The sequence below is a fragment of the Xiphophorus couchianus genome, chromosome 10 (assembly GCF_001444195.1).
Source record: "Xiphophorus couchianus chromosome 10, X_couchianus-1.0, whole genome shotgun sequence".
Taxonomy (NCBI): domain Eukaryota; kingdom Metazoa; phylum Chordata; class Actinopteri; order Cyprinodontiformes; family Poeciliidae; genus Xiphophorus; species Xiphophorus couchianus.
In genome coordinates, this window is record NC_040237.1 from 14,545,632 (window position 1) to 14,572,415 (window position 26,784).

General features: G+C 43.1%; 2 protein-coding genes across 5 annotated transcripts in view; one reads left to right on the plus strand and one right to left on the minus strand.

The window, feature by feature from the left end:
- Positions 1-9,881, plus strand: part of gas7b (growth arrest-specific 7b) — a 56,604-nt gene extending 46,723 nt beyond the window's left edge. For both annotated transcript variants that reach the window (XM_028029573.1, XM_028029574.1), the window contains exons 9-14: positions 1,480-1,558; positions 3,661-3,789; positions 3,985-4,108; positions 7,508-7,587; positions 7,779-7,877; positions 8,775-9,881. In XM_028029573.1, the coding sequence (XP_027885374.1) occupies positions 1,480-1,558; positions 3,661-3,789; positions 3,985-4,108; positions 7,508-7,587; positions 7,779-7,877; positions 8,775-8,888 (625 nt within the window). In that variant the 3' untranslated portion in view covers positions 8,889-9,881. The remainder of the gene's footprint in view (positions 1-1,479; positions 1,559-3,660; positions 3,790-3,984; positions 4,109-7,507; positions 7,588-7,778; positions 7,878-8,774) is intronic.
- A 1,008-nt stretch (positions 9,882-10,889) lies between these two features.
- LOC114151983 (myosin-16) overlaps positions 10,890-26,784 on the minus strand; it is a 50,117-nt gene continuing 34,222 nt past the window's right edge. For all 3 annotated transcript variants that reach the window (XM_028029571.1, XM_028029570.1, XM_028029572.1), the window contains 17 exons: positions 26,492-26,548; positions 22,053-22,139; positions 20,905-21,150; positions 20,688-20,805; positions 19,342-19,469; positions 19,073-19,269; positions 18,867-18,999; positions 17,342-17,558; positions 16,992-17,128; positions 16,798-16,901; positions 15,776-15,968; positions 14,390-14,593; positions 14,166-14,291; positions 13,927-14,097; positions 13,113-13,313; positions 12,887-13,033; positions 10,890-11,723 (listed from right to left, as the gene is read on the minus strand). In XM_028029571.1, the coding sequence (XP_027885372.1) occupies positions 11,571-11,723; positions 12,887-13,033; positions 13,113-13,313; positions 13,927-14,097; positions 14,166-14,291; positions 14,390-14,593; positions 15,776-15,968; positions 16,798-16,901; positions 16,992-17,128; positions 17,342-17,558; positions 18,867-18,999; positions 19,073-19,269; positions 19,342-19,469; positions 20,688-20,805; positions 20,905-21,150; positions 22,053-22,139; positions 26,492-26,548 (2,619 nt within the window). In that variant the 3' untranslated portion in view covers positions 10,890-11,570. The remainder of the gene's footprint in view (positions 11,724-12,886; positions 13,034-13,112; positions 13,314-13,926; positions 14,098-14,165; positions 14,292-14,389; positions 14,594-15,775; positions 15,969-16,797; positions 16,902-16,991; positions 17,129-17,341; positions 17,559-18,866; positions 19,000-19,072; positions 19,270-19,341; positions 19,470-20,687; positions 20,806-20,904; positions 21,151-22,052; positions 22,140-26,491; positions 26,549-26,784) is intronic.

Sequence of the window (26,784 nt, forward strand, 5' to 3'; positions counted from 1 at the left end):
TAAATGCTTAAAGTACAAGAAATATCATGCCACCAGTTTGGCTGGATTTCAGATATATAAAGCAAAAAAATAAATAAATTAATAAAATAATCAATAATTATCAATATCGACTGACATGAAGCACTTATATCGTGATACGTTTTTCAGTCGTGTCGTCCAGTCCTAATATCGGATGTGGATATCGTCTCAAATTTTCAAATCTGTGCATTCCTACAAGAGGGAGAACCAAAACTCCAAATTTTAGGATTTATATTGTGATCTCCAGATTTAGAGGGTGAAATGTATTTAAATTTTAAAAATAGCTCATCTTTGACTTGATAATTATTTCTTGTGGGTTTTCCATGTTGCTGGGAATCTTTACTCTATAACACAGGCGTCAAACTCCAGTCCTCAAGGGCCGCTGTCCTGCAGTTTTTAGATGTGCCACAGGTACAAAACGCTGAAATGAAATGGCTTAATCACCTCCTCCTTGTGTAGATCAGTTCTCCAGAGCCTTAATGACCTAATTATTCTACTCAGGTGTGGTGCAGCAGAGGCATATCTAAAAGTTGCAGGACAGCGGCCCTTGAGGACTGGAGTTTGACACCCCTGGTCTGTAACATTTGGTTGGACCTAGAAGATTATGAAGAATTTTTATAATTCCGCCTCATTTTGAGTTGGTTGTTAGTCGGCTTTTGTTATGGAGAGTTGCCTTAATTTTGAGACACATATCCAGTCATTGCTTCCTTTTTTTTTTTTTTTTATTCGTAAAGTTGGTCACAACTCGAAGCATTCACTGTGAAATGGGTTTTTTGCAGCTCTGGATGTGTTGGAGGCTGCGGCTCCGCAGGTGCCAGGCTTTCCCCCGGCCAGCGTCAGGAATGCGTTGGATGCCAGAGAGAGGGAATTCCGCGCATGTCTTCCATTCAGAGCGAGGCTTTGAAGCGAGCCGCTCGCCCAAAAAGACCGTCGGTCCTGAATCCCAGTGGCCTTGTGCCTCTTGACTATCCGCCTGCTGGCTGATGCTTTTACAGTCCTCAGTTTAATGAAAAACAAAAGGGTCATGCAGCTGGCCCATGTATTTTTTTTTTCTTCTTCTTCCTTTCTCTCAGGCAAACCCAACGTCTGGATTATTAAAGAGACAAACGATGAGTGTCTCCCGGCTGTGTTGAGCTCATGGCTGAGAGGAGACTCGGATATCTGATGTCTTGTAGTTCAATGGCCCGTTGAACTCACTGCGGCTTAGCTCGCTTGATTCATCGGCTGCTTGTGTCTGAATGAACTTTTGCACTGGCGGCTCCTGGGCCCCATTTGTGTGCGGTTGACAGTCTGCGTGTGTGTGTGTGTGTCACGAGCTTGTCTCCTCATACCTGCGCCTATCGTCATGGCAACTCCCCCCGTCCCCCGTTTTATCTCATCTAATAAATCACGTGGCGTCGTTTTGATGAAGGTATTTACAGCTTGTGATCTCCTAACTCCGCCCGTCGTATCTGTTCCCAGGACTCTGGGAGAGGCATGGGCCCAGCTGAAGAAGAGCCTGGCAGATGAAGCCGAGGTTCATCTGAAGTTCTCTTCAAAGGTAATCTGCTTCACTTCACGATGTTTAGATCTGAGGTTAAGAAGGAGCTAAGGCAGCATCACTGAATCTGTTGCCTGCAGGTTTCGTTTCCGACAGATCAGGACAGGAAGGAAGTGTGGGATCCTCACCTGAGTCCGTACTTTGTGGAACTATATATTTTTTTGTGTGTAATGCTAGAATACTCTACTAGCTTTGGATATCTAGAGCTACAGAGTTACATTTTTATTCTTTTATTCTGGTCTGTCAGATTTGACGGAGTGCCCAAAATTTGCAACAGATACTCGATAGATTTAGATTCGGACTTTGACCAGGCCATTCCAACAACTTGATATGTTTTGATTTAACCATTTTCAGTGAATCGTAGACCCTTTCTCTGCCATTCGTAGGGTTGCGATGACTTCCTGAAGGCGGAGCTTCAGAAAGAGCAGGAGTTTCTTAAAGACACAGACGCCCAATTTAAAGGCTTTAAATTTTCTTCTTAGTCGTATTCATACAGCATATTTATAACAACTGAAGGTAACATAGTTACTTTATTGTGCTATAAAATGGCACTATATGCCTGGAAAACACATAATAGTGCACCTTTAAAAACATAAGATCAAACTATTGCATCTTTCTCAAACGAGCTGTATTTACAGAGTTTGTGTCAGACTCAGGGGGAGTCTAGTTACTGATTAGGCACATGGAGGCCTTTCAGCTGACTGACTGAAGCAGGTTTTGAAGGCAGTTGGATTTGTTTTCAGAATGCTACAGAAATGGGGCTGAATATTGATCTACACCGCACTTTTTAGATTTTTATTTATAACCCCCCCACCCCCCAAAAACACGTTGAAAACCATTTATGTCCATTTCACAACGGCTGCACTATTTTGTGTTGATGCGTCACATAAAATCTTTAATACCATACATTTAGGTTTGTATTGTGATAAAATTAGAGAAAAAACCAACACGTCCTGCAATCTGCGAATCACTTTCCCTCGTTTGAAGACGCACGCTAACCCACCCGCTCGTCACCATCTCTATTGTATGGTGGTGCGACCTCCTGCTTTCTCTGTGACGATGGAAACAGACTTATTGCTGACTGTGCAAATGAGTCTGGATTGTGTTTGTGTTTTGTTTCTGCTTTCAATTCAGGCCAAGTTTCCAACATTTGAGCACGCAACTCTGCAAATAAGAGGAGATCGTTTCAGAAAACATGCCACCGACAGTCAGTTGCAAGGCCTCCAAGTGTGAAAAACACACATCCCAATTAACTTTTCACGTTTGATTAGTTGAAGATGAAGCATGGGAGAGGAGAGAGAGGCAGAAACCCGTCCTCGGTCATGTTATGCTCCAGAGATGCACAGATGTGCCGCATTCTTCCAGATTCTCAGGAGACAGGAAGGATTTGAGTGGGAATGATCTTTGAGTGATGGGCTGCGGCGTCGACTACAGGAAGGAGCTGCACTCCTTATTCATGGCTGACAGCTGGGGCAGAACGCCACGTCTCTTATTAGGATCATTAAACCAGCGACGCACTTGCTGCAAAAACTAAAAACTGACATGATCTTGTCACATTCGTTTTGCTGGAAGCGCCTGTGTTTACGTAAACTCTCCACAGGCTCGGGAATCAGGAAAAGGAAGCAGAGCGGTTTGGATAAGTCCGTAGTTTCGGATTTATCATCCTCACAAGCTCGGCGAGAGAGGATGATGACATAATGTGGAAAGCTACTCAAGAGCATGAGCTAATTAAGGCTTTTGGTGTATATTCGTATGCAAACGGGTTGAAATCGTATCCTCTTGTGATTCAAAGCCTAAGCTTATAATTCTCTCAGGAAAAGCATCAGTAGATAAGGATGTCAAATAGTGATGCATCAGTTTAATCCAGATAAAAACTAGTGATGGAAACTTGTTCCCACGTTAAATAAAACCTGAAAACATGCAAATCTATAAATGAGCAGTGATTTCAGACTGAAGGAAAACTGAAGTGTAGAACAATTCAGTCCAGGTTTGATTGGTCCACATGTGACGGTTCTCCTGCTCTGCCCTTTCTCAAGAAACGGGGTAAACATTCTTTTGTTTGTTCTTTGGATGTGCTGATCTCTGGTTTGTTTTGTGAGCAGCTCCAGAGCGAAGTGGAGAAACCTTTCCTGACGTTCAGAGAGAACTTCAAGAAGGACATGAAGAGGTTCGACCACCACATCGCCGACCTGCGGAAGCAGCTTGTCGGCCGTTACGCAGCCGTGGAGAAGGTGAGACCAGACTCAGTTTGCTCATCTTCCACACATCTTCCATGAGAGTCATCTTTTTTTCATCACTATGATGAAAGGACCACATTTTAAAGAAAAGACCTAGTCAACAGGACTTGGTTCTCTCAAAGTAAGTGTTTTTTGTTTTCTCTGTTTCATATTGGAGTTTTTTGTTGTTTTTTTTGTTATCTCGCTCAGGCTCGGAAAGCTCTGTCCGACAGACAGAAGGAGCTGGAGTTAAAGACCCAGCAGCTGGAGAGCAAGCTCACCAGCAAGACCGAGGAGGAGATCAAGAAGGCTCGCAGGAAATCCACACAAGCAGGTCAGAGCAGAGGTCATCCTGGGGTCGGGGTTCCCACGTCTGGGTTTGTTGTTTTAGCTCGGCCAGAGCACCTCCTGCTTATTTATGTCGCACGTCTGCTGTGATCACTGAGGCTGGTTAATCCTGACTGACTGGTGTTGTTCTGGGGACACGCTGGCTATGGGATAGAAGAGTTACTTCCTGTCTGCAGAAACCTTCGTCTTTAACATCAGAACAGCAGATATGTGTGTGTAATAAATAGTTGCCTTTTGAATACCTTCTCCTGCCTTTTAACTTCATTCTCAACACCCCGCCGATAGGACTTTCACACTGAAGAGTGTTGATGGTAGCATGACATGTTTGCATTTTCTGTAGGTATAGTGCATTCACTGACTGGAAAACAATTGGATTTATGACGTTTTGACTGCCAGATCCACCAATCATGGCTGGTCCAGCTAAAGGTCCATCTCCAATAATTAGTTTTACAGAGGGCACTCATCATTTTGAATGTTTTCTCTTCTCTTAGATCTTCCTATAATTGTTAACCAAATCGTGGTGAAGTCATCCATATAAAATCTCCTAGAGTCATATAGTCACACTCCCAGTTAATCCCTGTTAATAATTATCTTAAAGGAAATTACATCTGAATCCTCCTCCGCTGTTTTTTTTCAGCCCCTTCATTGGATCGGCCACTTTGAGGCTGTCTGTGAACCGACTTGCTGAGTTGGTCTGTTTTTGTACCAGTCATGCACTTTATTGGGGCTGAGAGCCACAATGGGATTTTAAAAAAAACCCAAACACTTATTTATTATTTTTAAAGCCAGAGTGTTACAGAGGCAAGATGAAGGCTAGAAACAGAAACATTTCCTGCTCCATCAGTCTGTTCACACCAGACTGAGAGCTGTGGGTGCAAACTGGCTTTATTACCCCAGGAGAGGAAGGGAAAGGGGGGAGGTGCACTCCCACATGCTGCACAAATACACAACCATTAATTATCTGATGGCCAAAAACATCCCGCCCACTAAGTTAATTTATGGCTTCGTGGGTTTCGCAATAAAGCGTTAAATGTACAGTGTACCACTGCGTTAAGGCGGAATAAGTTACTTTTTTACCATCCAACGATGAGTTTTTGGGGATAAAAGTTGAATTCTCTCCACTTAGTGTTTGAGCTCCCTCTAGTGGCGACGTGATTATTACATCGATTATTCAGAAGAGATCTGCCACACTGTGAGCCACTTCAAGCATTCGTCATGAGTGAAGCGTCAGTGTAGGCATAATGAATAAGCAACAATACTATCGGCTTATCGCTATGGTAGCTGGATATCACTTATTATGGGATATAAAGGAACCTTTGCAACCTGATAATGTATTGAAGAGATGAGGGATTTTCTTAAGGATTAAGCCGTCGCACAAAGAGAGAGATCTCTGAATCGTATTACCTAATGGAAACAGCTACCAGTTTTATGTTCCAGACAAAACGATGTGTTTCACCCTTCAGAGCCTTGGTGGCGCTGCCTGACACAGTTCAATCAACAAGTGATCTTGGACACGCGCCACTTCTTTGATACTCTCCCGTGTCACGCCATGCCCTTACCACCTACTGAGCCCCACAAAGCCTGAGAGTAAAGCAGAAAATAAAACGGTGCCTAACCATGTCAGAACCTGGGCAGCTGGAGACATCCTGAAACCTTCTCCATTGTGCCTGTCATTGTAAAGCAAAATAACGACGGCTGGAAACTTGTCTGCCCTTTAGATAAACAGTGATTTCAGCTGGACTCTATGCGGAAATTGAGTTATCTGAGTATTTTATGCCATGACAAAAAATAAAAGCCTAGCAGGCCTCGTGGTTTTTCATGTTTAATAGGTGCGATACCTCAGGAATGTCCATGGTTAAGAGGCAAACTCTCAGCCAGACGGTGATGTTGTGAGTCAAACAGGCACAACCACATGCTGTCACATGGAAGAAGGAACGCTCCATCCCAGCACAGTCTCACACAGAGCCAGCCCTGCTGCCTGCTCCTTATGCAACATGGAGAAAACAGAATGCAGAAACCAGAGAGGAGACTCTGACCAAAACAACTAAATCATGGCATCTGCTTGCTCATAATAAAGTCATTTGTGCTCAGATTTTCATGCCTTTCATAATCTTACCATTGTATTAACGGTAAATGAATAAACAAATGTTAGTAGCTTCTTTGAGTTTATTGTTTTTGTGTCTTTTAACACGAGAACATTCTTAGCTAAGCTGTTAGAAGATCTCGTTGACTGCAAACTATTATGTTCCAGAAACCAGAACACTAACTTGAAAAAGACAGAACCAAGAACCTTTAGAACATTACTCTGTTCTGCTTTGCTGGCATCTGTTTGAACGGCCTTTCAATCTTCTCTGTCTCTGGACTTTGACTAGGCCATGAAATATTTTTTTTCCTGTGCTAGCGGGAGGAGTCACAGCTGGAGTCACAACCCGCCATCTGTAGAAATTCACAACAGCGACTGAGTCGGACAAAAAGCCACAGACTGGGCAGAATGTCCAATATGGCTTCTATGTCCTCCGTTGTTGAATTACAGGATTCGTCGCTCTACTTTTCGGACTCTGAGGAAGCCCAGCTACATGATGACCCCACCCACTCCTCAACCTGTGTAATGTTGAGCCGAGTCGTTGCTAGGTACTACCGAAAAAGTAACATTTAAGTCATCTTCTATCAGTAACAGCACCCACACTGAAGATTGTTGTTGCCAATGACCTCCTAGTGTTTATGCATGGTGCCTCCATTGATTTCTGTGTGTAACACGTCACGTTTTGTTGCTTATCTGACTTTTAGAAGTCAGAAAAGCAACAAGTCAGATCATGAATTAGAACCAGAGGCTTCTAATTCATGATCCGAACAGCATTAAACTCAAATGGCTGCACAAGCCTTCTTACAGCAAGTTAAATAAGATCTATATCGAGGTTTAAAAGCATTCTGAGAAGCAGCTTGTTGTGGGCATGTTTGAAGTCAGTTACCATGGTGCCCTCACTGTGTTTGTTTTTAGCGAGCTTTCATTTATAGACAACGCAAGCTAACGCTGAAGACAGGAGATGCTGACCAGCATCGATTCCTCCCAGATCTTATCTCTCTCATGATGAATGTTTTTCTGTTGTCAACAGGACACAGGATGTGTCATCACTCCTTTTTATACTCTGTCGTAATGAAATCCACTATCAGCCCAGATCCTCTGCCCTGCGTTCGAATAACAGTTTGAGCTCCCGGTTCTGTGCAACAGCCTGCAAGTGTGACAGACACCTGGAGGGATAATTTGTCTTGTGACTCCACCTGCTGGATGTTTTGTGTTACATACTACTGGGAATACTGGGACTGGTGTATTTCTTGAATGAACTCCTGTATATATGATCGTTTTTCCCCCTCAACCTCCCAACAGGGGATGATCTGATGCGCTCCGTCGACCTGTATAACCAGTCTCAGTCCAAGTGGTTTGAGGAGATGGTCACAACCAGCCTGGTAAGGACACACCAGTTTGTGATGAGAGAGAGAGAGAGAGAGTGTGTGTGTGTGTGTGTGTGTGTGTGTGTGTGTGTGTGTGTGTGTGTGTGTGTGTGTGTGTGTGTGTGTGTGTGTGTGTGTGTGTGTGTGTGTGTGAAGCAGGGCTGTCTGAAACAGAGGTTCAGGTGTTTTTGTCCCGTCCTCCTCAGGAGCTGGAGAGACTGGAGGTGGAGCGGGTGGAGATGATCAGGCAGCACCTCTGTCAGTACACAACTCTACGCCACGAGACGGACATGTTCAACCAAAGCGTGAGTGGCCCGAAAAACTGCAAACAATTAATTAACATATGTTTGATAGTTTATTAGATTAAAATTAGTTTTATTTGATTAACTCGTAACATCTGCCAAGAGTTTACTCCAGAAGACGGCGCCTCTGGCTATCTTTAAGCAAAGACAGAATTAAAGATGGCGGAGCGTCCCGGAGCAGGAAAGAGAAACGGTTCAAATAGAGTCCAGTGTGGGACGTTTCTGTTTTGAGTTATAAACACTCGACAAGTTCCTTAAGTTATCAACTTACTAGACCGGTCATTCAGCAGTGCTGCAGCGTCAGCTTCTCAACCAAAAATTTCTGTTGTGCTACGAAGACGAGGATATGTTAGAATAACAGAGAAAAATCTGTAACACGGTTGAAAAAGACCCCATGCCAATAAGCACAGTGGATTTTGACCACAATTTTCTGTTTACTCAGTCCGTATTTAACACACTTCACACAAAGAAAAGTTCAAATATAATGAGGTTTCATTTTTTTAAAGATGTAGCCCTTAATGTTATGGAAAGACGGTCAGACTCTTGATACAAGAGAAATCTGGGGTTTTTAAGAAAGTGTCCGGTTATTAATTAATCGTTAGTCGATCGATAACAGCAGTTAACTTGGGATTAACTCATTAATTGATAACTTGCATTCCTTTTTTTTAACCTTTCTTACTGTGAAAAAGCCCAGAAAAAACTGAGCTTTTTCCCAGTTTTTCTCAAAATATCTTGTGCTGATTTTTGAAACTATTATGGAAGAGACTCCCTGCGTTATATAATTATCTCCAGCAGAGGGAAGCAAAGGGCCGTTTCGCAGTACTTGACAAAAACATTAAAATCCATCTACTCAGGAGCTTCGTATTCGTTGTTCTCAGTTAACAGCTGCTTTCTTTGCAGACTATGGAGCCGGTGGACAAGCTCCTGCAGTGTGTGGACCCTATCAAGGACAGAGAGGTGTGGGTGCGGGAGAATAAGACGGGGGAAATCAGGCCTGTCGATGTAGAGATCTGAACTCCGGGGTTAGTGAGGACAGCTCTCTGCCTGAGGATGTGACTGGGAGCTCTGAGACGGGATCTGTACCTCTTTTTCCCCCACTAATTCACGCGTCGCAGCAAGCAAGACCGAGGACGAGCTCGCCGGACCTTCACCGGTCAGCCGATCCTCCCCCAGGCCCCGACGAAGACGACGTTCATATTCGAGCGAAAAGTTTCGAACAACGCCGAGGCGTTTCAGATGCGGCGGCAGAGTTTTGTTTTGAGTTACACTGATTCTTTGAACGGGAAAATAGCAACTGTGAGTGGGAATTGTTTCCTAAAGGATACTCAGGTGAGGTGAATGATGAAGTAGCACCGACTTGTACATTTTGTAAATGTTGAGACAGTGTAATGCTAAATCATGACAACTGCCGTGATTTAACAGATGCTGCTAAAACTAAATGCAGTTAAGGTTAAGAGTGTTGCTATGATACTCCGAAGCCCAATAAGGTTATAATTCAGTAATGGTAACATCTTTGTGACTTAGTGGAGCCGTGATTTTTACTGTTGCTATAATGTTCTGTTGAAGCTCATGGGCTGTTAAGTTTCAACAAATGATATATTTACTGTCTTAAAATGGCTGAACCACCTGATAAAGAAGGTGATTATCTGGTGATTATTTTGCAAAGGATTCTTCATAAAATCAAGAAAATTAGCATCCTCTTCATGAGACTGTTTTACTACAAGAGAGAGTCTTCAGTCAGAGGCTTCTGCAGAACAGCTGTAGCACAGACTGCTACAGGAGATCTTTCTTGCCCACAGCCATCAGCATCTACGATCTCTTTGAAGAACCTTGGATAAGATGAGTTACAACAGCATTTGATTTCCCTCTGGAATGATTAATGTATGATTGTAAATGAATTGACCTCTAAAATAAGAAAACAAAAATTAAACATGCCTCTTTTACTGAAAATTAATCACAAACGGGCTGGTAAATATATTTCTGAGAGAAAAACTGTTGTAATCTATTTAAAAAAGCAGACCTAGCTAACGTGAGCTAATGTTAAAGCTTGGATTAGCCAACTTTGTGTTTGCAGTTTGTTTATATGAAAATGTGGTAATAAACCTAATAAATTTAACCAAAAAAGACTACATGGTTAAAGACTCTGGCAAACAGTCATTTGTAGAGAACAGAAAGGAGGAACAAGCTAATGCCAATTAGCTCTGTAAAGGAGTCACGACTAGTTGAACATGTTGGCCTAAATATGCTATAATTTTCCTATTACCTAAAAAAAATTGATGTTTGTGATACTCCAAAACTCATAATTACTTCAAAAATGTGCATCTTTTCTTAAATTTTTCACCCACGGAGGTCGCCATTTTTTCCACCGCTGGGTTGATGACGTCATCAGGTCCATTCTGTACTGGAGTCTACAAAGGAAACACAGGAAGGCTAACTTAACCCGACTAGTTGTTTATCATATTATGTTTGACTGGTGCAATTTTAGGTAATACCACACTGTGTCACTATCGGCTGTGATAAAAAAAATAAAAATTGAGGCGAATCTGGATGATCTCCCACATGAAAAAAGGAGAGCGCAATGCGAGAGTCAGTCAGGATTTGTGTGATCTATACAATCTATAATATCATAAATCCTACGTTTATGGTTACAGGATGTACTGATGAGTTTTCCCCACGCAGGTTTACAGTCAGGAAGTTGCACTTTAGAGCTGAAAGATTAAAGCCGAAATGAAAATGAATCTATTTTAATAATGTTCTGGTGTCCCATTGTAAATATTAAAATGCGTTTTCCATTTAAAAGAGTCTCTAAAGAATGTGAAATAGAAAGAAAGACACTATTATGATTGAAAGATATATAAAGGTTTTACATAAAATACAATGCACAAAAAAAATGAAGAAAGTTCCTTCGGATGGATTTTTTGTCCAAGCTAAAAGTTGAGCAATTTTGATTATTTCTAAACCCTGACAGTATTACTGTTTTGTTTTACTTTATCACTTAAGAAGAAATTGAATATCTTTTTTTTTATGAATAATTAAGGGTTGGTCAGTTTGCTGTGGATAATTAAAAATCCATCTAATGTCAAAACATTTGTTTTACGTTGGAAATAAAAGGAAAAGGCAGAAAAGAAAAAGTATTTATTTTATAAAAGAAGACATTTTCACATTAAAACAGTACATGATTTGATCAGGCCTTCTTTCATCATTAGGCGCCGATATAAAGCTTTGGGTACAGGTTTGGACAGAGTTACACTTTTAGATCAAATACATTGAAAACACACTTAACATTGATAGGAAACAGGGCATTAATTGATTGAATTATCGCTTGTTGATCTTGAAACCATTCCCCATGTCAGCATCTGAGTTACCAACTCAAGCAACCAAAGCTCCCTGAAAGCATTTTAAATCAGAACTAAATGTTGGAAAGACAGACGACTTGTTTTTTAAGAAAGCTTAGCAGAGAACACCAAACAGGAATTTAGCATTTGCATTAACAAAAATCAGCTGTTGCGTTTAAAAGCAGAAATGTTTAAAGCTGGAGCATGTCAGTGGTGGAGGAGGACAGGAAAACACACAGGAAGTTGTGACTCCCATTATATATGAAGAACATAAAAGTCCTGGTAACGTATTGCTGATGTTCCAACGCTAACGCTGCAGCGCTGCTTGTCTCTGCAGAGGACATTCGAATGTAAAGTCCGGCTAATCGATCATGAGCTTCTTGAGAGAGTTGAGGTAAGCTGGAATGAGGGAGCTGACCGACTCGCTGTCGTCATTCAGGATCTTCTCCCCCCTTCCCTCGGATCCCACAGAGCTGGGCGACCGGACCAGGCCCGGGTACGGAGTGCTGTAACCCTGCCGGAGAAAACACGTTGCTTTCAGGACGGAAACACACTCCAAACCCACTCACACCGACTGGGTCAATCCATAAGCTTTCCCTTAAACATTAAACGGTATTATAGTATCTTGAATGTTGTTGAGTTTTGCCACATTACCGCCGTAAACTTCAACGAGTTTTAATTAAATTTTATGTTATTTTTCTTAATTTCTTTGTTGGGCTGCCGCATTGAAGTGTGGTTTGTATTTGTATTCCTGAGTTTGCAGGACCAAAAACCAGCAGGAAAACTTTTGGGGTTTGTGCCTCTGCTTTCTGCCATTCTTCATAGCAACAATAACCAGGATGGAACAATATGGCTGTAAAACCTATCAGAATAAAGGCCTTTCTTATCAGTGGATATCAAGAATTATAAAAAATTTTTATATATGTATTTGAAATTCAACCAAATTGCTGGTGTAATCTTTCCTGTTTTATCCACAGATTTCTCTTTACTGTCGTCGTGTTTTTTATTTTTTAGCAGTTATGAGGAACAGAGGTGAAACATGAAACTGCTGCTGCGCATGTTACTCAACAGGTAGTTGCTAGGTAACCACAAGTTACTCAAAAGGTTGTTGCTAGGTAACCACAAGTTACTCAACAGGTTGTTGCTAGGTAGCCAAGGAGTGAGCAAGTGAGTTGGTGCCATGCTTAGCTGGGCGTGAGCGGTTGAGCAGCAAAAGCCTTTCCTCTGCCTGCATCTCCCAGAATGCTGTGCGGTTCAGCGTCTTGAGTTCATGGAATATTCCATATAATGAATGTTTAACTTTCTATCAGGCATTTTAGTTACTGATATTGATCATGTGTGTATCGCGATATATATTCCTATTGATTTAGATTCTCAGTAGGATTCAGATCTGGACTTTGACTAGGCCACTCTACCACATGAATAAGCTCTGATATAAACTACTGAAGCCCGAGTTTATTTAGTATATTTTTAGTTGATTTTTTTCCCTACGCTAAATTTTTTACTATTTTTAAGTGTAAGACAGTTTTAGCAAACCTCCATTTCTTCCACTTCTCAATAATGCAAAACGTTTTGTTGGTTTATCACATAAAATCCCAGCGAAACAAATGGAGTTCCATGTTGTACTGCAGACGGGGAGCAGGTTTGTCAGAAACAGATGACTTTTGTTCTCCTTACAGAGGAGTGTCCCTTGCCGAAGCTGCCCCGGTTCTTGGTCCTGATCTTAGTCAGCGCCGACTCTGCGATGTCGGCCCGCTCCTCCGCGTCGTCCAGCTCGTGGACGGTCTTCCTGTACTTCGCCAGGTTTATGTTGGCCTGCTCCTCCTGACGGGGCGACAGCACATGGTGAGACGCAGACAAGCACAAAGCCACCCAGACAATTCAGGGCGGCGGCGCGGCGTACCGCCTCCTCCACTTGTCTCTTGTAGGCCTTCATCTTGTTCTGCAGCCGCTCCACCAGCTCCTGCATCCGCTGCTGGTTCTTCTGGTCCTCCTCGGACTGGAACAGCAGCTCCTTCAGGCGCCGCTCGTTCTTCCGCAGCATCTTCACCGCCTCGGCGTGCCGCTTCAGCTCCGAGTCGAGCTCCAGCTCCAGCTCCTTGACCTGCACAGAGTCACGTTTTCTACAGGTGCAGCCTGAGCATGTGCTACGCAGACATACATAAAGAGAGTACAGGTAGGGCTGTCGAATTTTTGGTTATCGGAAATGACATGTTTTTGAAACATTTTCACTTTCAGCACGTCCCAAGGCTCTTGGGACTCCTCTTGTTTCTATAATATAATTCAACTGTATGACAAAATATAAAAGATCCATCTAAGATTTTTTTCTTTTATCATTATAACAATAAATAGAGTCATACGAAGCCATGCCATAAAGTCATCTGGCAAAGTCAAAATAACACGAGAACAAAGTCAGACATAATAAGCCGTAATATTAGGAAAATTAAGTAGTAACTTTATGCGAAGTAAGACATAAAAAAATAACTGAAATTTAATTACACTAGATTTCTTTCTTACTAAAACAGCTTGTTTTCCCTCGTAATTTTAAGACGTTCTCCTATAACTGCATTTTTATTCTGTTAACATTACACCTGAAATTTCAAAGTGAAATCTTAAAAGTACAGATCTCACCACGATACTGACACCGACTTGTCCGGCCCACCTGCAGTGTGGATCGTCAGTATTCGAGAAATGAAGCAGTTTTTCTAGGAACTGACCTTCCCCTCCAGCTTCTGGATGATCTTCTTCCCTCCTTTCAGAGCCATCTGTTCGGCCTCGTCCAGCCTGCCGCTCATGTCCTTGATCTGGCCTTCCAGACTTTTCTTCACCCTCTCCAGGTGAAGCGCGTGCTCCTGCTCCAGCCGCAGCTCCTCTCCGACTCGCGCCAGCTGACGGAGCACAGCGTTTTGTGGCGTGTTTAAAGGTACGCGGTGCACGGCGGCGTCCTGAGTCTTACCTCGCAGCCGGCCTTCTTGACCTTGTCGGCGCAGCCTCTCATCTCCGTCTGCAGCTCCTCGTGTTCCTGCTGCAGAGCCTGCAGGTCCACCTCCAGCTTCCTCCGCCCGGTCAGGGCGGACTGAAACTGTACGCGGCAAAAAACATAAAACAATTAAGAAAAAAAGTTCAAAATGTCCGATTGGTGTCAAATGGGTGTTACGGGAACAGAAAGCCGGTGTCGACCTGTCCGCTGAGGTCGCCGTGCTTCTCGTTGGCCTCCTGCAGCTCCGTCTCCAGGACTTTCCGGGCCCTGTCGGCGCTCTCCAGGGCCGCGCGCGTCTCCTCGCCTTCGCTGACCAGCAGGGCGCAGCGGCGCTCCAGGGCCGCCTGCTCCTCCCGCTGCTCCTCGTGGCTCCGCACCTCCTCCTCCAGCTGAGCCTGCAGCTCCTGCGGCGGAAACGGAACAACGAGGCCTCAAGGAAGCATCCGTATACCCTGACCTTGGAGAGTTTCGCAAATGTGCACACTTTTCAAGTTCTCTTGAGTTTGCACATTTCAACAAGCTATGCTAAATGGCTCAGGGTCAGCAAGACCGGATGGAGAACATCTGGCTGTAGGTTTGGGGTTGTCGCCCTGCTGGAAGGTCAATCTCTGCACACGTCTTATGAAGACCCTAACAGGTATCTTGGATTGTCGCCATGAGCAATAAATCAATTATAAATTATAACAAAGCTCAACAGTTTTCATTTGCAAGATTCGTTTTTCTCTTTTTCTTACCAAAAATTGGATGATAAAAGTCTTCAGTCTGGTGCTCTGGTCTCAAATAGACCCATTTTGGTTTACAGAGAATTTATCAATCATTTTATGTGTTTGTTTGTTTTTTTTCAGTTGTTTTGTTCATTTATTTTGGATATTTAAAATGTCTTACAGTTCCAGTGTTAAATAATCATTGGAATGTAAAATTGATATTTGAGAATGTGCTCTTGCATTCTGACGTGATCAACATTATATGGAGTTAAAATGGTCTCAAAACAATATTACCGTTTATCTCAAAAAAGGTCTGTAAACGTAGACGTCAAACATCTGTAAAGCCCTTAGTGACCACTTCAAGTTCTGATTTATGTAGGAAATTTAGTGGAAAAAAATGTTGCGAGGATTTTTATTACTCCTTGAAGATCTCCGAAGGAAAAAAAAGCCAAACATGCAGGAAATGTTTCCATTATTTAATGTCGCAAGAAAATGGTTAAAGGAGGAAGCAGCAACGAATGGATGGACATAAATACACCGACTCTATGCAACGGAGCGACTGAATTTTTTCTCTTCCTCAGAAAATTGTGAATATCGGAAGAAAAAGAAAAACAGAATATCCCGTATCAGTGCTGAATATCCGAAATCTTTTTGCTTTTTTTTTTTTTTTTTGCCCAGTTGATTAGTTTAGGCGGACAGCTTTTTGAGTTAGTCAAAAATCTTGAAAACAACTAAATCAATATTCCTTAATTTCACAGCTGCGCATTACTTTGTGTTGTTCCATCACGTAAAACCCAAGTCGAAAACAAAGACGTTTTTTGTGGCTGGATAATCAAACCAGTTTATAAGACGTTAAAAAAAAGAAGAAAAAAGTGAGCGGACCTTGATCTGCTGCTGCATCTTCTTGCTGTTCTTGTTGAGCTCCGCGTTGCTCTTGGTGAGCAGGTCCACTTGCACCTCCAGCTCGTTCATGTCCGCCTCCAGTTTCTTCCTCAGCTTCAGCGCCTCTGTTCTGCCCTTCACCTCCACGTCCAGACTGGCCTGCAGGGACTCCAGCGCCCTCTGGTGGCTTTTTCTGAGAAGACGACAGTCGTTTTTCAGAGTGCAGCTCAAAACGGGCAGGAAAGCTCGTTCAGAAAGTCGAAGCGGCCTCTGGCTTACCTCTACAGTTCCCCCGCAGCATTAAATATTAATGCAGAATAATAATAATAATAAGACACAGTTCGAGTCAAACTTAAGAACATTTTTAATGCCACCTTGAATCAAACTTTAAACCAAAAAAAGCTATAAATATAAGAGATATTAGGAGGACCCTTCTGTGTTACAGTCAACCACATTAAAAAAAATTATTTCTGTGGTCTGTTTGAGCCTCTGAGTAGAGAATTTGTGTGCCTCACATTGAACATGACTCTCCACCCTGCATAGTGCCTAGCTTAAAAGTTTTTTCGCATAGAAATGCTCCTAGCTTAGCAGGGGTTGGTAACGAAAGTGAGCCAGTGTCAAACTGACCATTGTCCTGCCACATGGGGAAAATTTTGCACTTACTTTTGACAAAACAAAGTAGCTAGCTAACTAATTTACTCTCGCTAGCTTGCAAATGTAAATTAGCAGGTAGTTTTCTCAACCACCTCGAGTCATAGAACGCGATGAGTGACTCAAACCTTTGCCTGACAGAAAAGTCTCGCAACAAATAAAGAAAACACAATATGTACAAGAATGTATGGGATTAAATGAATATATAAAACATATTAACAGATTAACAGATTAACATATGGACAACACACATTTTTAAATGAATCCAAGGCCTCTCATGAATGTAAGACTTTTTAAGGACGTGTGGACACCCTGATTCAGCCGTCATTCTCTGCATAGATTCTTAAAGTTGACAAGGAGGAGAAACTCACCTTGCCGCTTCAGCCTCCTCCTCCTTCTCCTGCAGTCGACGCTCCAAGTCTCCTTTAGCCTGGGACAACTCCAACTGAAGCCTCAACACTTTGGTCTCCTCCACCTGGAGAAGACAAAGGGGGAAAAAAACATGGTTTACCACAACAATCGCACATTTTGCTTCAAAAATGTCATTTCCGATGTCGTGTCAAACCTCCAAAGCTGCCTCCGATTCCTCAAGCGAGGCCTGCAGCTCTTCTTTCTCCATCTCAATCTTCTTCTTGGATTTCTGGAGCTCATGGACACACTTACCTCCATCGGACAGCTGGTCTGTTAGGTCAGCTATCTCCTCTGTGCAATGAACAACAACAACAATGAACTCAGATGTCGTCACAATGAGCTTAAATTTCCTGCTGGATTAAAGCTTTGTGAGCATCTGATATTCTGGATGTAAGACGTGTGCATCGCAACTCATTCTGCTTCAAACTGCACGATAGACAGTAAATCTAAGTCCTACAACGACAATATTGACAATACATTAACATTAATGCGTGTCATTCTTACCCTGGAAGGCCTTGTTCTCCCTGCGTACAGCCTCCAGCTGCTCCAGACATTCTTCGTGAGCCGTCTTGACCTTAAAGAGCTCGGCGGCGTGCTGCCTGCTCTCCTTCTGGCAGCCCTCCACCTCGGCCACCAGCTCCTCACACTTCTGCTTCCAGTCGCCGAGCTGCTTCTCCAGCACACGCTGCTTCTTGTCCAGCGCCTGACCGCAGCTGCTGGCCTGAGGTCAGGTGGGATGCTGTGACTGCACTGAAAAGGTTTGCTGCTGCAACTTTTTAGGCTACGTTTACACGAGAACACTGCCCAGAAACTGATTTTGGAAAGACTTCCATGTTTACACGGCACAGCCAAGACACCTTGGGTCGACTTTGTTAGGATTTCTTGGATACAAAGCAACATTTGATGGTGTTCACGCATGTACGGTCGAGTGAAACAAAAAATTATTTCAATATTTCTATTTGAAAACCGATCTTTTTTGGGGGGTGACAGACACGGCTAGCTCAGTGAACATATTTCCGTCTTTTAACTCAAAACTTCACATGAAGCGATGAATTGTGGGTAATACACTTCACCTCAGTCCACTTGGATAAGGCAGATTAGTCCAAATTGTGGGTCAAGGGCACAAAGAGGGCTAAAGTCCACTCCGGAGACACACTGCGCACCCGAACCCTTTCAAGGACACAAGGGTGGCAGTGCGAGTATTGGACCGAACTAGACGTTTCCAAAGGAAGACGTTTCTCAAGAGCCGCAATCGTTTGGATTGGCGAATAACAGGCCGTTTCTCCAGGACGAGATCCGTTTGGACAAACAAAATCAGAGCGCAACACGACTGGACGAGCCTGTCATCGTAAGAGATTCTCTAGGGCCACAACTGTTTGGACGAAACTAACGTCTGTCATTCGACCTTTTCTCTTCTGAAATATCGCTAGCTCACTTCTCTGGCATCGGACTTTCACTCCTCTGGAGTACTTTGTACTTCTGCGGGACTGTAATAGAAAGGTTTCAGTCTGAGACCTGAAGCTGCGTTTCCACTGACCATATGACTGCACGAATTGGAACTACAAAAAGAAACACGGCAATTTTGAAAAAGCACACTTTTCGTTAAAACTTTTTTTTTGGCTGAATTGAAATTAGCCTACTGCATTGTGTAAAACTGCTATGGAAACACTTTTTTTCGCATCACGGTGGTCATGGGATTCACAACCGACGTTACCACATGCGGAAATGACGAAGAAGACAACAGGAAGTGGTAGGAGGATGACGGCACATCATGTTTTTAATGACTTATGGTGTAAACAAACTTACTTGTGTGATTTTATTTTAATTTCCTAATTAATGGAAACAACACAGTTTCTAAGTTGTGTTTTCGACATTGGCGGACAAAGTTTTGGGCACATTTGTAACAGAGACGCAGCCAGAGACTTGGTAAACGAGCGGCTGAAATGCAGCAAAAATTTAACATTTTAACTGAAGGGTGGTTCTGTGTAAACTGGACCTTAATGTGGGTCGTTTTTTTTTTCTTTTTTACCTTCTCCAGATCCATGCAGAGTTCCTCCACCTCTCCCTGCAGCCTCTGCTTAGTTTTTTCTAGCGAGGAGCATTTCGCCTGGGTGGCCTCCACCACTTCCTCGGCCTCCTGAAGCCTGGCTGCGAGCTTCTTCCTGAGATAAATCCCACGTTACCGTTGGGTCGTACATTACAGAACCCACGCAGAGCGCTAGCCGATGGCGGCACCTGGTCTCCTCCAGCTCGTCGGCGTGCTGGATGGCGTCGGCCTCGTGCTTCGTCCTCCAGTGCGTCAGCTCGCCGTTGAGCTTGGAGACGAGGCGCTGCATCTCCTGCTTGCTCTCCTGCTCCTCCTCCAGCTGCTCCCTCAGCACCTCGCACTCCTGCCGCGCCGAACTCAGGCTGCCGCCGACCGCCTGCTTAGACTGGCGACAGAGACGCGGACGGTCATCGGACGTTTGCTCCCAATCCGTCCGGGTGTTTTCTGAGACACGGACCTTGACCTCCTCGTCCAGCTGCTTCTTCAGCTCCTCCAGCTGCGACTGGAGCAGAGTCTTGGAGCGGGTCAGCTGGCTCGCCCTGCTCTCCGCCTCCTCCATTTGTCGGCTTACGTCGACGTTATCGGCTGGCGGGAAGCAGAAGAGATGATTATTGACGACTAAGCAAGGTTAGTACAGCCTGGACGCACAAAACAAGAATACAGTGAGATGACCTGACTGTGAAGAAGATCCAACAGCGTCCAAACACCCGGATCCGAGTTTGTGTTTAGAACTAAATCAATGGACATTATCCTCCAGTACTCAAAACTTTAGTATTTGTTGTATGGCTGGAATCGATTGTGGAAATAATCGTCAACTAGTTTAGTAATCAATTAATCATTAACTGGAGGCTCATCAAGAAGAACATCCCAGTCAGACGAAACAAAAACTTTAAAAATATGTACATTTTCTATTTGTTTTCTTATTTTAAAAAGGAATTGAATTATGTGGTTATTTTCATCAATGGATATATTTCTAATATTGCATAAAGAAGACTAATGTAGTTAAATAAATGTGCAGCTTTTGCCAATTTTTCTATCCAATTATTTGTCAGAAGGATAGATTCATCGATTACTAGAATACAATGCAAAGTTTGTTTTCTTATTTCGTTCAATTATATGGCTATTTCCATGTATCACAGTATGAAAAATTATTAAGTGGTTAAATTAAAAGTCTGCAGAATGTGCCAATTTATTTAATCCAGTTAAACGTTTAATTGTCAGAATAACTGACAGATAACTAGACTAATTGGTCGCAATACAATGTTTTCAATTTTCTCTTTTTTTTTCAAAATTAACCAATTAATCATCTGAATAATCAATAGATTACTAGAAAAATCTTTACAATACAATGTTTTATTTTCTTTCACCCAATTAATCGATTAATCGCCAGAGCAATCGATTAATTACTAGAATAATTGTCAAAATACAATGTTTGTTTTCTTATCTATAAAAGCAATCCAATTATTTGACTGTTTGCATCTAATAATAGATTTGTAATATCGTATAAAAAGGTTAACTGTTAATGGTTAACTGAAAAATCTGCAGAATGTGCCAATTTTATTATCTGATAAATCGATTAATTGTCAGAACAAATAGATTAATCGATTACTAAAATAATTGTTAGTTGCAGCCCAGGTTCTTTGAGTTGGTACTTGTTAGCAGCTGTTGCTTTCCGCTGCTGTTGCCTTGTAAAGATCGTCTAACTCCTCTATGAATTTTGAGGGGAACTTGGAACAAGGCCTTTATTCTCACCGGTGACTGGATTTACTGACTGGGACTGACTCTAACTTGCAGTCGGTGTACCTGACAGTCTGTTCTTGGCCACACTGAGCTCAGACAGCGTCCTCTGCAGCTCGTCTCCTCTCCTGTTGGCCTCAGACAGCTGCTCCTCCAGCTTCTTCACCTGGCCGTCTGACGACATCTGCATCGCAACGCGAACGCAGCCGCGTGAGACCAAAGCAGCAAAATCGCCCGCCCGCTTCAAACCGCACCAACCACACGCCCCTGCTAACTTCCCGACCTTGGCTTTCTGCAGGCCGTCCACCGACGCGGCCAGGTCGTCCGCCTCCATCCTCAGGTTCTGTTTGTCCTTCTCCAGCTTGGCTCTGGTCCGCTGCAGAGCCTCGACCTGCTCGCTCAGCTCCGCCACGGCCTCGCCGTGCCGCTTCCTCAGGGACGCGGCCAGCGCCTCGGACTGGAGCGACGACTCGTCCAGCTCTCTTCTCAGACGCTGGAGTTCGGCCTCCCGCTTCTTGTTCGCCTCCATCTGTTTGTGACACAAACTCGTCGTGAACGTTTGCCTCTAATCGTCCCAAACTGAGGTGTGTTTTTTAATATTTTGGTACAGCCACAAACCTCAGTGCATTTTATTGGGATTTCTTCTTTTTTTTTTTTTTTGATTAAAAACACTTTTGGGATATTTCTCTATAAGCTTTCCACTTCTACAGACTGAATTACAATTATCCTATTAAAATAAATACATAAATAAATAAAGTTTGGTTGGTGTCCTGCTGCAAGGTGAAGTGGTTTTGTGCCTAGCTTAAAAGACTTTCTACACAGATTGCACCTAGCCTAGCATGTGTTGGCAACAGAAATGAGTGGATAGCCAACTGGGAATAAATTTGGATTTATCCTTGATGCATGCTGGCTAGCTAGCATATATTGACAGCTACTTATCGGTAGCCTCAAACCTTTTGCCTGACAGAAAAGTCCTGAGACCAGAAAATGAGATTAAATCTCCCTGCCACAACAAATTTTAAGACTTGCGATTAGTGTAATTTAACGCCAATATGCATTTTTAAATGAATCTAAAACGTTTAAGGTCTTATTTTAAAATGCATGAATTTAAGACTCTTTAATGGACTCCCTGTTTAAACTGCTCCACAATGGATTTGTTTTTTTTTTGGACCTTTAAGGCCTTCATAGACCAGCTGGATTTAACATAAATGTCATCATTTTTACAGTTCAGATGGAAAATGGTTGCAAATGATTTCATTTTGGTGTGTCAGATGAAACGAGGCATAAATTAAACACCTTAGACACCGAGGTTGTGTGTCGCTTTGTGTGTCTGTATTTCCCCATCAAATCCCAACAAAATACAGAATACATGCAGGACGTTTGCTGTGTTAAGAGAAACTTTTTATTTTTATCCTTTTTCAGTGGGCGAACCTGTGAAGCCGTGACGCCTCCTGCCTCCTCGAGCCGGTCGGTGAGTTCATCGAGTTCCCTGGTGAGGTCGGTTCTCTGCTTCTCCGCCTGCCAAACGCACTCCAGTCAGAAAGCATCTTCAGGATGATGAGCGCACATTTTAACCAACAGAGGGACAAGACACATCTTCTGGAATTCAGAGCAGCCACAAAGTAAATCTGAATCAGTCACCACCTGACGGGGTGGGACCTTTAACCTGCAGGGGTCCAGCAAGACTGACAGCTCTCAGGTCAGAGGTCAGTAGAGTGGTATCCAATAAGAACGACACAGGCATGGAGCTCCTGTTTCCTGTTGAGGCTAACTGATACTCTTTGTTTTACTGCTGATGTTCTTCGTTAACATTCTTGAGCAAAGAGCCGTTGTTCTCTTAGACCAGCTTCTTCATGTGATCACATCAAACTTAGCAGGTCCATTAAACCCAAACCACTGATATTTCATCCACATGGTGGCGCTGCAGTAATGAACAGCACGTGACAGATCCTTGTTAGTCAGAATCTAGGACTAAAAGATGACGGGTTTGAAATGTTTGGGAATTTTATCGTTTATGTGAAACGGTTTTCCAAGATGGAGTCATTGTAAAACAACTCCAGCACAAAGTGATGCTGAAGACTTCAAAATGTCTATAACTTGAAAAGGCCAAGAGGGTCTGTCACGATAAACATCATTGGGCGATTAATTTGTCTCCGAAATTATTGCGATAAGCGATAATATCGTCGCCCTGAGAGCGTTGTTGGCTAACAGCGTAAAAATGGCATAAAAATACAAGTTCTTATGGTTGTCTTATTGTTTTCTGCTAAGTTCCTGACCTTGTCCACCTACAGCTTTATATGTCCGTACAGCAGTTCAGTTGCTATGTTGTATTTTAAATACTTTAGAAATAATAGTAGTAAGTACATGCATTCTAAGACCAATAAACTGATTTCTAACATTTAATGCTGGACCTGGAAGACATTTTAAATATCCAGAAGACATAAACAAACTAAAAACAAATAAAATTGAGTCACTGTAAACAAATCTGACCTTAATCATTAGGCGCTTCAGAGAAAACGGAAAAAAAACTGCCTACAACTCGAACACACCGTTAAGCTAACCGTTTTGATACTATTTTAAAAATTTTTTGGAAATAACACAAATACAACAGGAAGTGCTGGTGTACAGTTATATTCAATAAATTTGAGTATTACTGAAAAATTCATTTATTGAAATAAAACACAGACTGTTGTCAAGCCTCTATTTGCACTTACAGCTAATGAAAACACTACATTTTAGATAAATGTATCACATCTGACCGATCAAAACATTTTAATACCTGCTTAAGTAAAGTTATTTTCAAAAAGTCCTTTGAATCTGACAAATGAGCCTCACTGAAAGCATTACGTACTGTGACCGTATTATCTCACTTTGACAGGTATTGAAATGCTATAGGAGTTTTGTCATTATTTTAAATGTTGGTGACGTGGCAACCTTATAAAATTATGTCCACAAGCTTAAAATTATTACATCTCATGATCGACCTTATTAGCTTGTGTTTCTTTAGTTTCGGCCACAAAAATACCAAATAACACCGTTTGACTGAATGATTCCAACGAGGTGAACGCAAAATAAAACAACACTAATAACAAGGAAAGTTAATACTGTGACATTTTGAACTTCACGTTGCAAGAATTATTAAATAAAAAATATAAGGCTTTTTTTTGTTTGTTTTTTTTTTACTCTAAAGCGCCACACGCGTCACGTTGAGGTAAAACTCTCTCTTCGTGAGCAAAGCAGACGTACCTGTTATTTTTACGGCGCCCCCCGTTTTTTCTGGTTTTTTTACAACCGGTTTAAAGGCAGGCGTAGATGTTGAGACAAGTTAGCCGTGAGTCTCAGGCCCCCCGGACCACAACAATGAGCCACATCCGCCTGCACACCTCTGGCAGGGCAACGGAAAACAGATGCCTCACACCGGAGGCCTTCGTAACAAACCCCCCACCCGCTCGCCCTGAAAAAATAACGTCCACCTGTCCTGTGAAGCCCCGCCCCCTCTAACGCCGAACACTGGGCTCACTCATCGGCCTGGACCTGGACCGCTCCGCTGGCTGAGTCAACACCACCCGACACCGCTCCCTCCATTCATGAGCTGGAAGGACCCCCCCCGAGAGCGCCCTGCTGCAGCTGCAGACGGCAGAGTCATCCCTCCGTTTGCACAAGAACGTGGAGGAGTTGTTTGTCTCCGTGCACACACACACACACACGCCCACACACACACACACACACACGCACAAAGGCGCGTTTACAGAAAAGCTTTGCGGTGCTCATCCATCCTGCTGAAGAAACCTAAGCTTTACAGATGTCCAGCTGCTCACAGATTCATATGTTTGTGTGAGCTTTGAGTGTTGGGATGTTTTCACACCTCACAGTCCAGTAGATGTTTGGGGACCAAAGTTGCAGCATTTGTTCCATTTTCAGCTGACAGTTTGCCTTTCAGACTTGTTTGTTTTGGTTGTATTTACCCAGAATGCCCTGCTCTATTGTCCAATTCCTGCTTTTGGAGCGGACTCCAGTCTGCTAGAATCCACATGTGGATTCGAACTGCGCCAGAGGTCAACCTCAACCGAATTGATACCGAGATTTGTAGGCTGACCAGAGTTAAGGACTAAACAGCGTTGGTGTCAGCGCCTCGTTAGAGCGTATATGCCTCTGTAAGAAACCGTGTGTGTGTGTGGGTGTGACTGGCTGCCTGGCATTCCACTCGGGAGAGGATCCACTGGAAAAAAAGCGCGCTGTCTGTCGCTCTGCCTCTCCTGATGCTATCAGGCCGAGTGTGACCCGAGGAGCAGAGCCTAACAATGGCGAGCCTGTCTGCAGCCGAGGTATGTTGTAATTGAGCCGCTCCGAAGACGGAGGCTGCCGAACAGATAAAGACCTGCAAGCCTCCGCGTGCCTCCGGCTCCGCTCTGCGGCTTTTCGGGGGCCGGAGGGGCTCCCAGCTAGCACCGTTAACAGAATACCACCCACAATGGGGAGAGGTGTGGACAACACGCCCTCAGGCCCGCTGTCACTCCGTTCAACACTCCGGGTGAAGTACCTACTGTATGAGGGCTTAAACACACACAGGCTTTAAGAGGGGACTAACACACACTTGAAGCTCCTCAGTAGATAAGCTTTATATGACGCAGACGTGTTTTGTTTTCAGAAAGCTTCACTTAACAGCGAGGATGTGTTGGACTCTGTGGTGGAAAGGCAGAAGGTCTCGGTGTTTATTTTGCCTGCAGGGCCGAGGTTTGGGGATTCAGTGGTGTGTGATGGGAAACATCAGACAGAGGAAAAAGCCTGTCTGTGCTCCGGGGGTCGCCCCTGTGTGCTGATCAGAAACACAAGGTCTCACCCAAACCGTTTTGTTATCACAGGTGCAGATGGTTTGGGATGACCAGAGCGGAGCAGTAGCAAGTGAACCTGCTAAAGCTTTTCCTTCTCTTCTTTCCGACAGTAGAAATGCGTTTCCATTACAAACGAGTGCGATTTTCCGCTAACGTTGATAAAAAAAACACACGCGACTTTACAATTGCGGTGTGGACACTGAATATGAAACCACAATTTAAATCTGATGTGAATACGTTTCTTCACACGGTAAGTCTTTAAAAAACACGGCGCTCCATCGTCCTCCTGCCACTCCCTGTTGTCTTCTGTCTTCTCCATCCGTGGCAACGTCCGGTTGTCGATCACATGACTCGTGGTGATGTGAAAAAAGTGTATCGAAATACACTGATTTCGATACAGACAAAAAAATAAATAAATACTTTGTCCGAGCTCAAAAACGTTTTACTGACTTTTTTCAAAATTGCCTTGTTTCCACTGATCAAATCTATGTTCGTAATTCCAATTTGCATATTTATATATTATATACTGCTCAAAAAAATAAAGGGAACACTTTAAGTGTTAAACACCTGTTTAAGTGTTCCCTTTATTTTTTTGAGCAGTGTATATTCAGCTCTGGAAAAAAACACTTAAAATGATCAGATTCTCTGATTTTACCCTTTATAGGTATACGTGTGAATAAAATGAACACTGTTCTTTAATTCTATCAACTACTGACAACACATCTCTGAAAATGTTTTTTTAGTATTTATTAGCAGAAAATTAAAAATATTCACTTTGGAGCAACAATACTAATGTTTCAACTCAGGAAGAGTTCAGAAATCAATATTTGGTGGGATAACCAGTGAAGTGGTCTCTTCATTAGCTGAATATGCAGCTAGATTCTCTCATCTACCAACCTGTTGTCCACCTCATGACCGTGATCAGAGTTAACCTGATCACAGAGCCGTTCGGCTCATCGCCTCTCCAGCCGATCTGCGTTTGTATCATTTAAAGAGGAGAAAGCGGCGACAGAGAACCTGATAGTTTTTATCTTCTACCTTCGCTCTCATGGCCCGTTCTGCTTCCAGCTCCTCCTCCAGCTCCTCGATGCGGGCCTAGAGAGACACACAGAGAATCATTTCCATGAGCGAGAAGCAAAAACCTGCTCTCACTCAACTGTGGAATATGACAAGAATATTACAACGTGCTCCAACTACAGACTGTCATTACAACAGCAGAAAAAAACGTTTCGCTGTTTCAGGCCAGCACTTCCGTGCGGTCGGGCCCGTCTCGTGCGCTTTGCGTTCTCCAGAGATTTGGCACGCCTCTGGCTTTTTTTATTTATTTATTT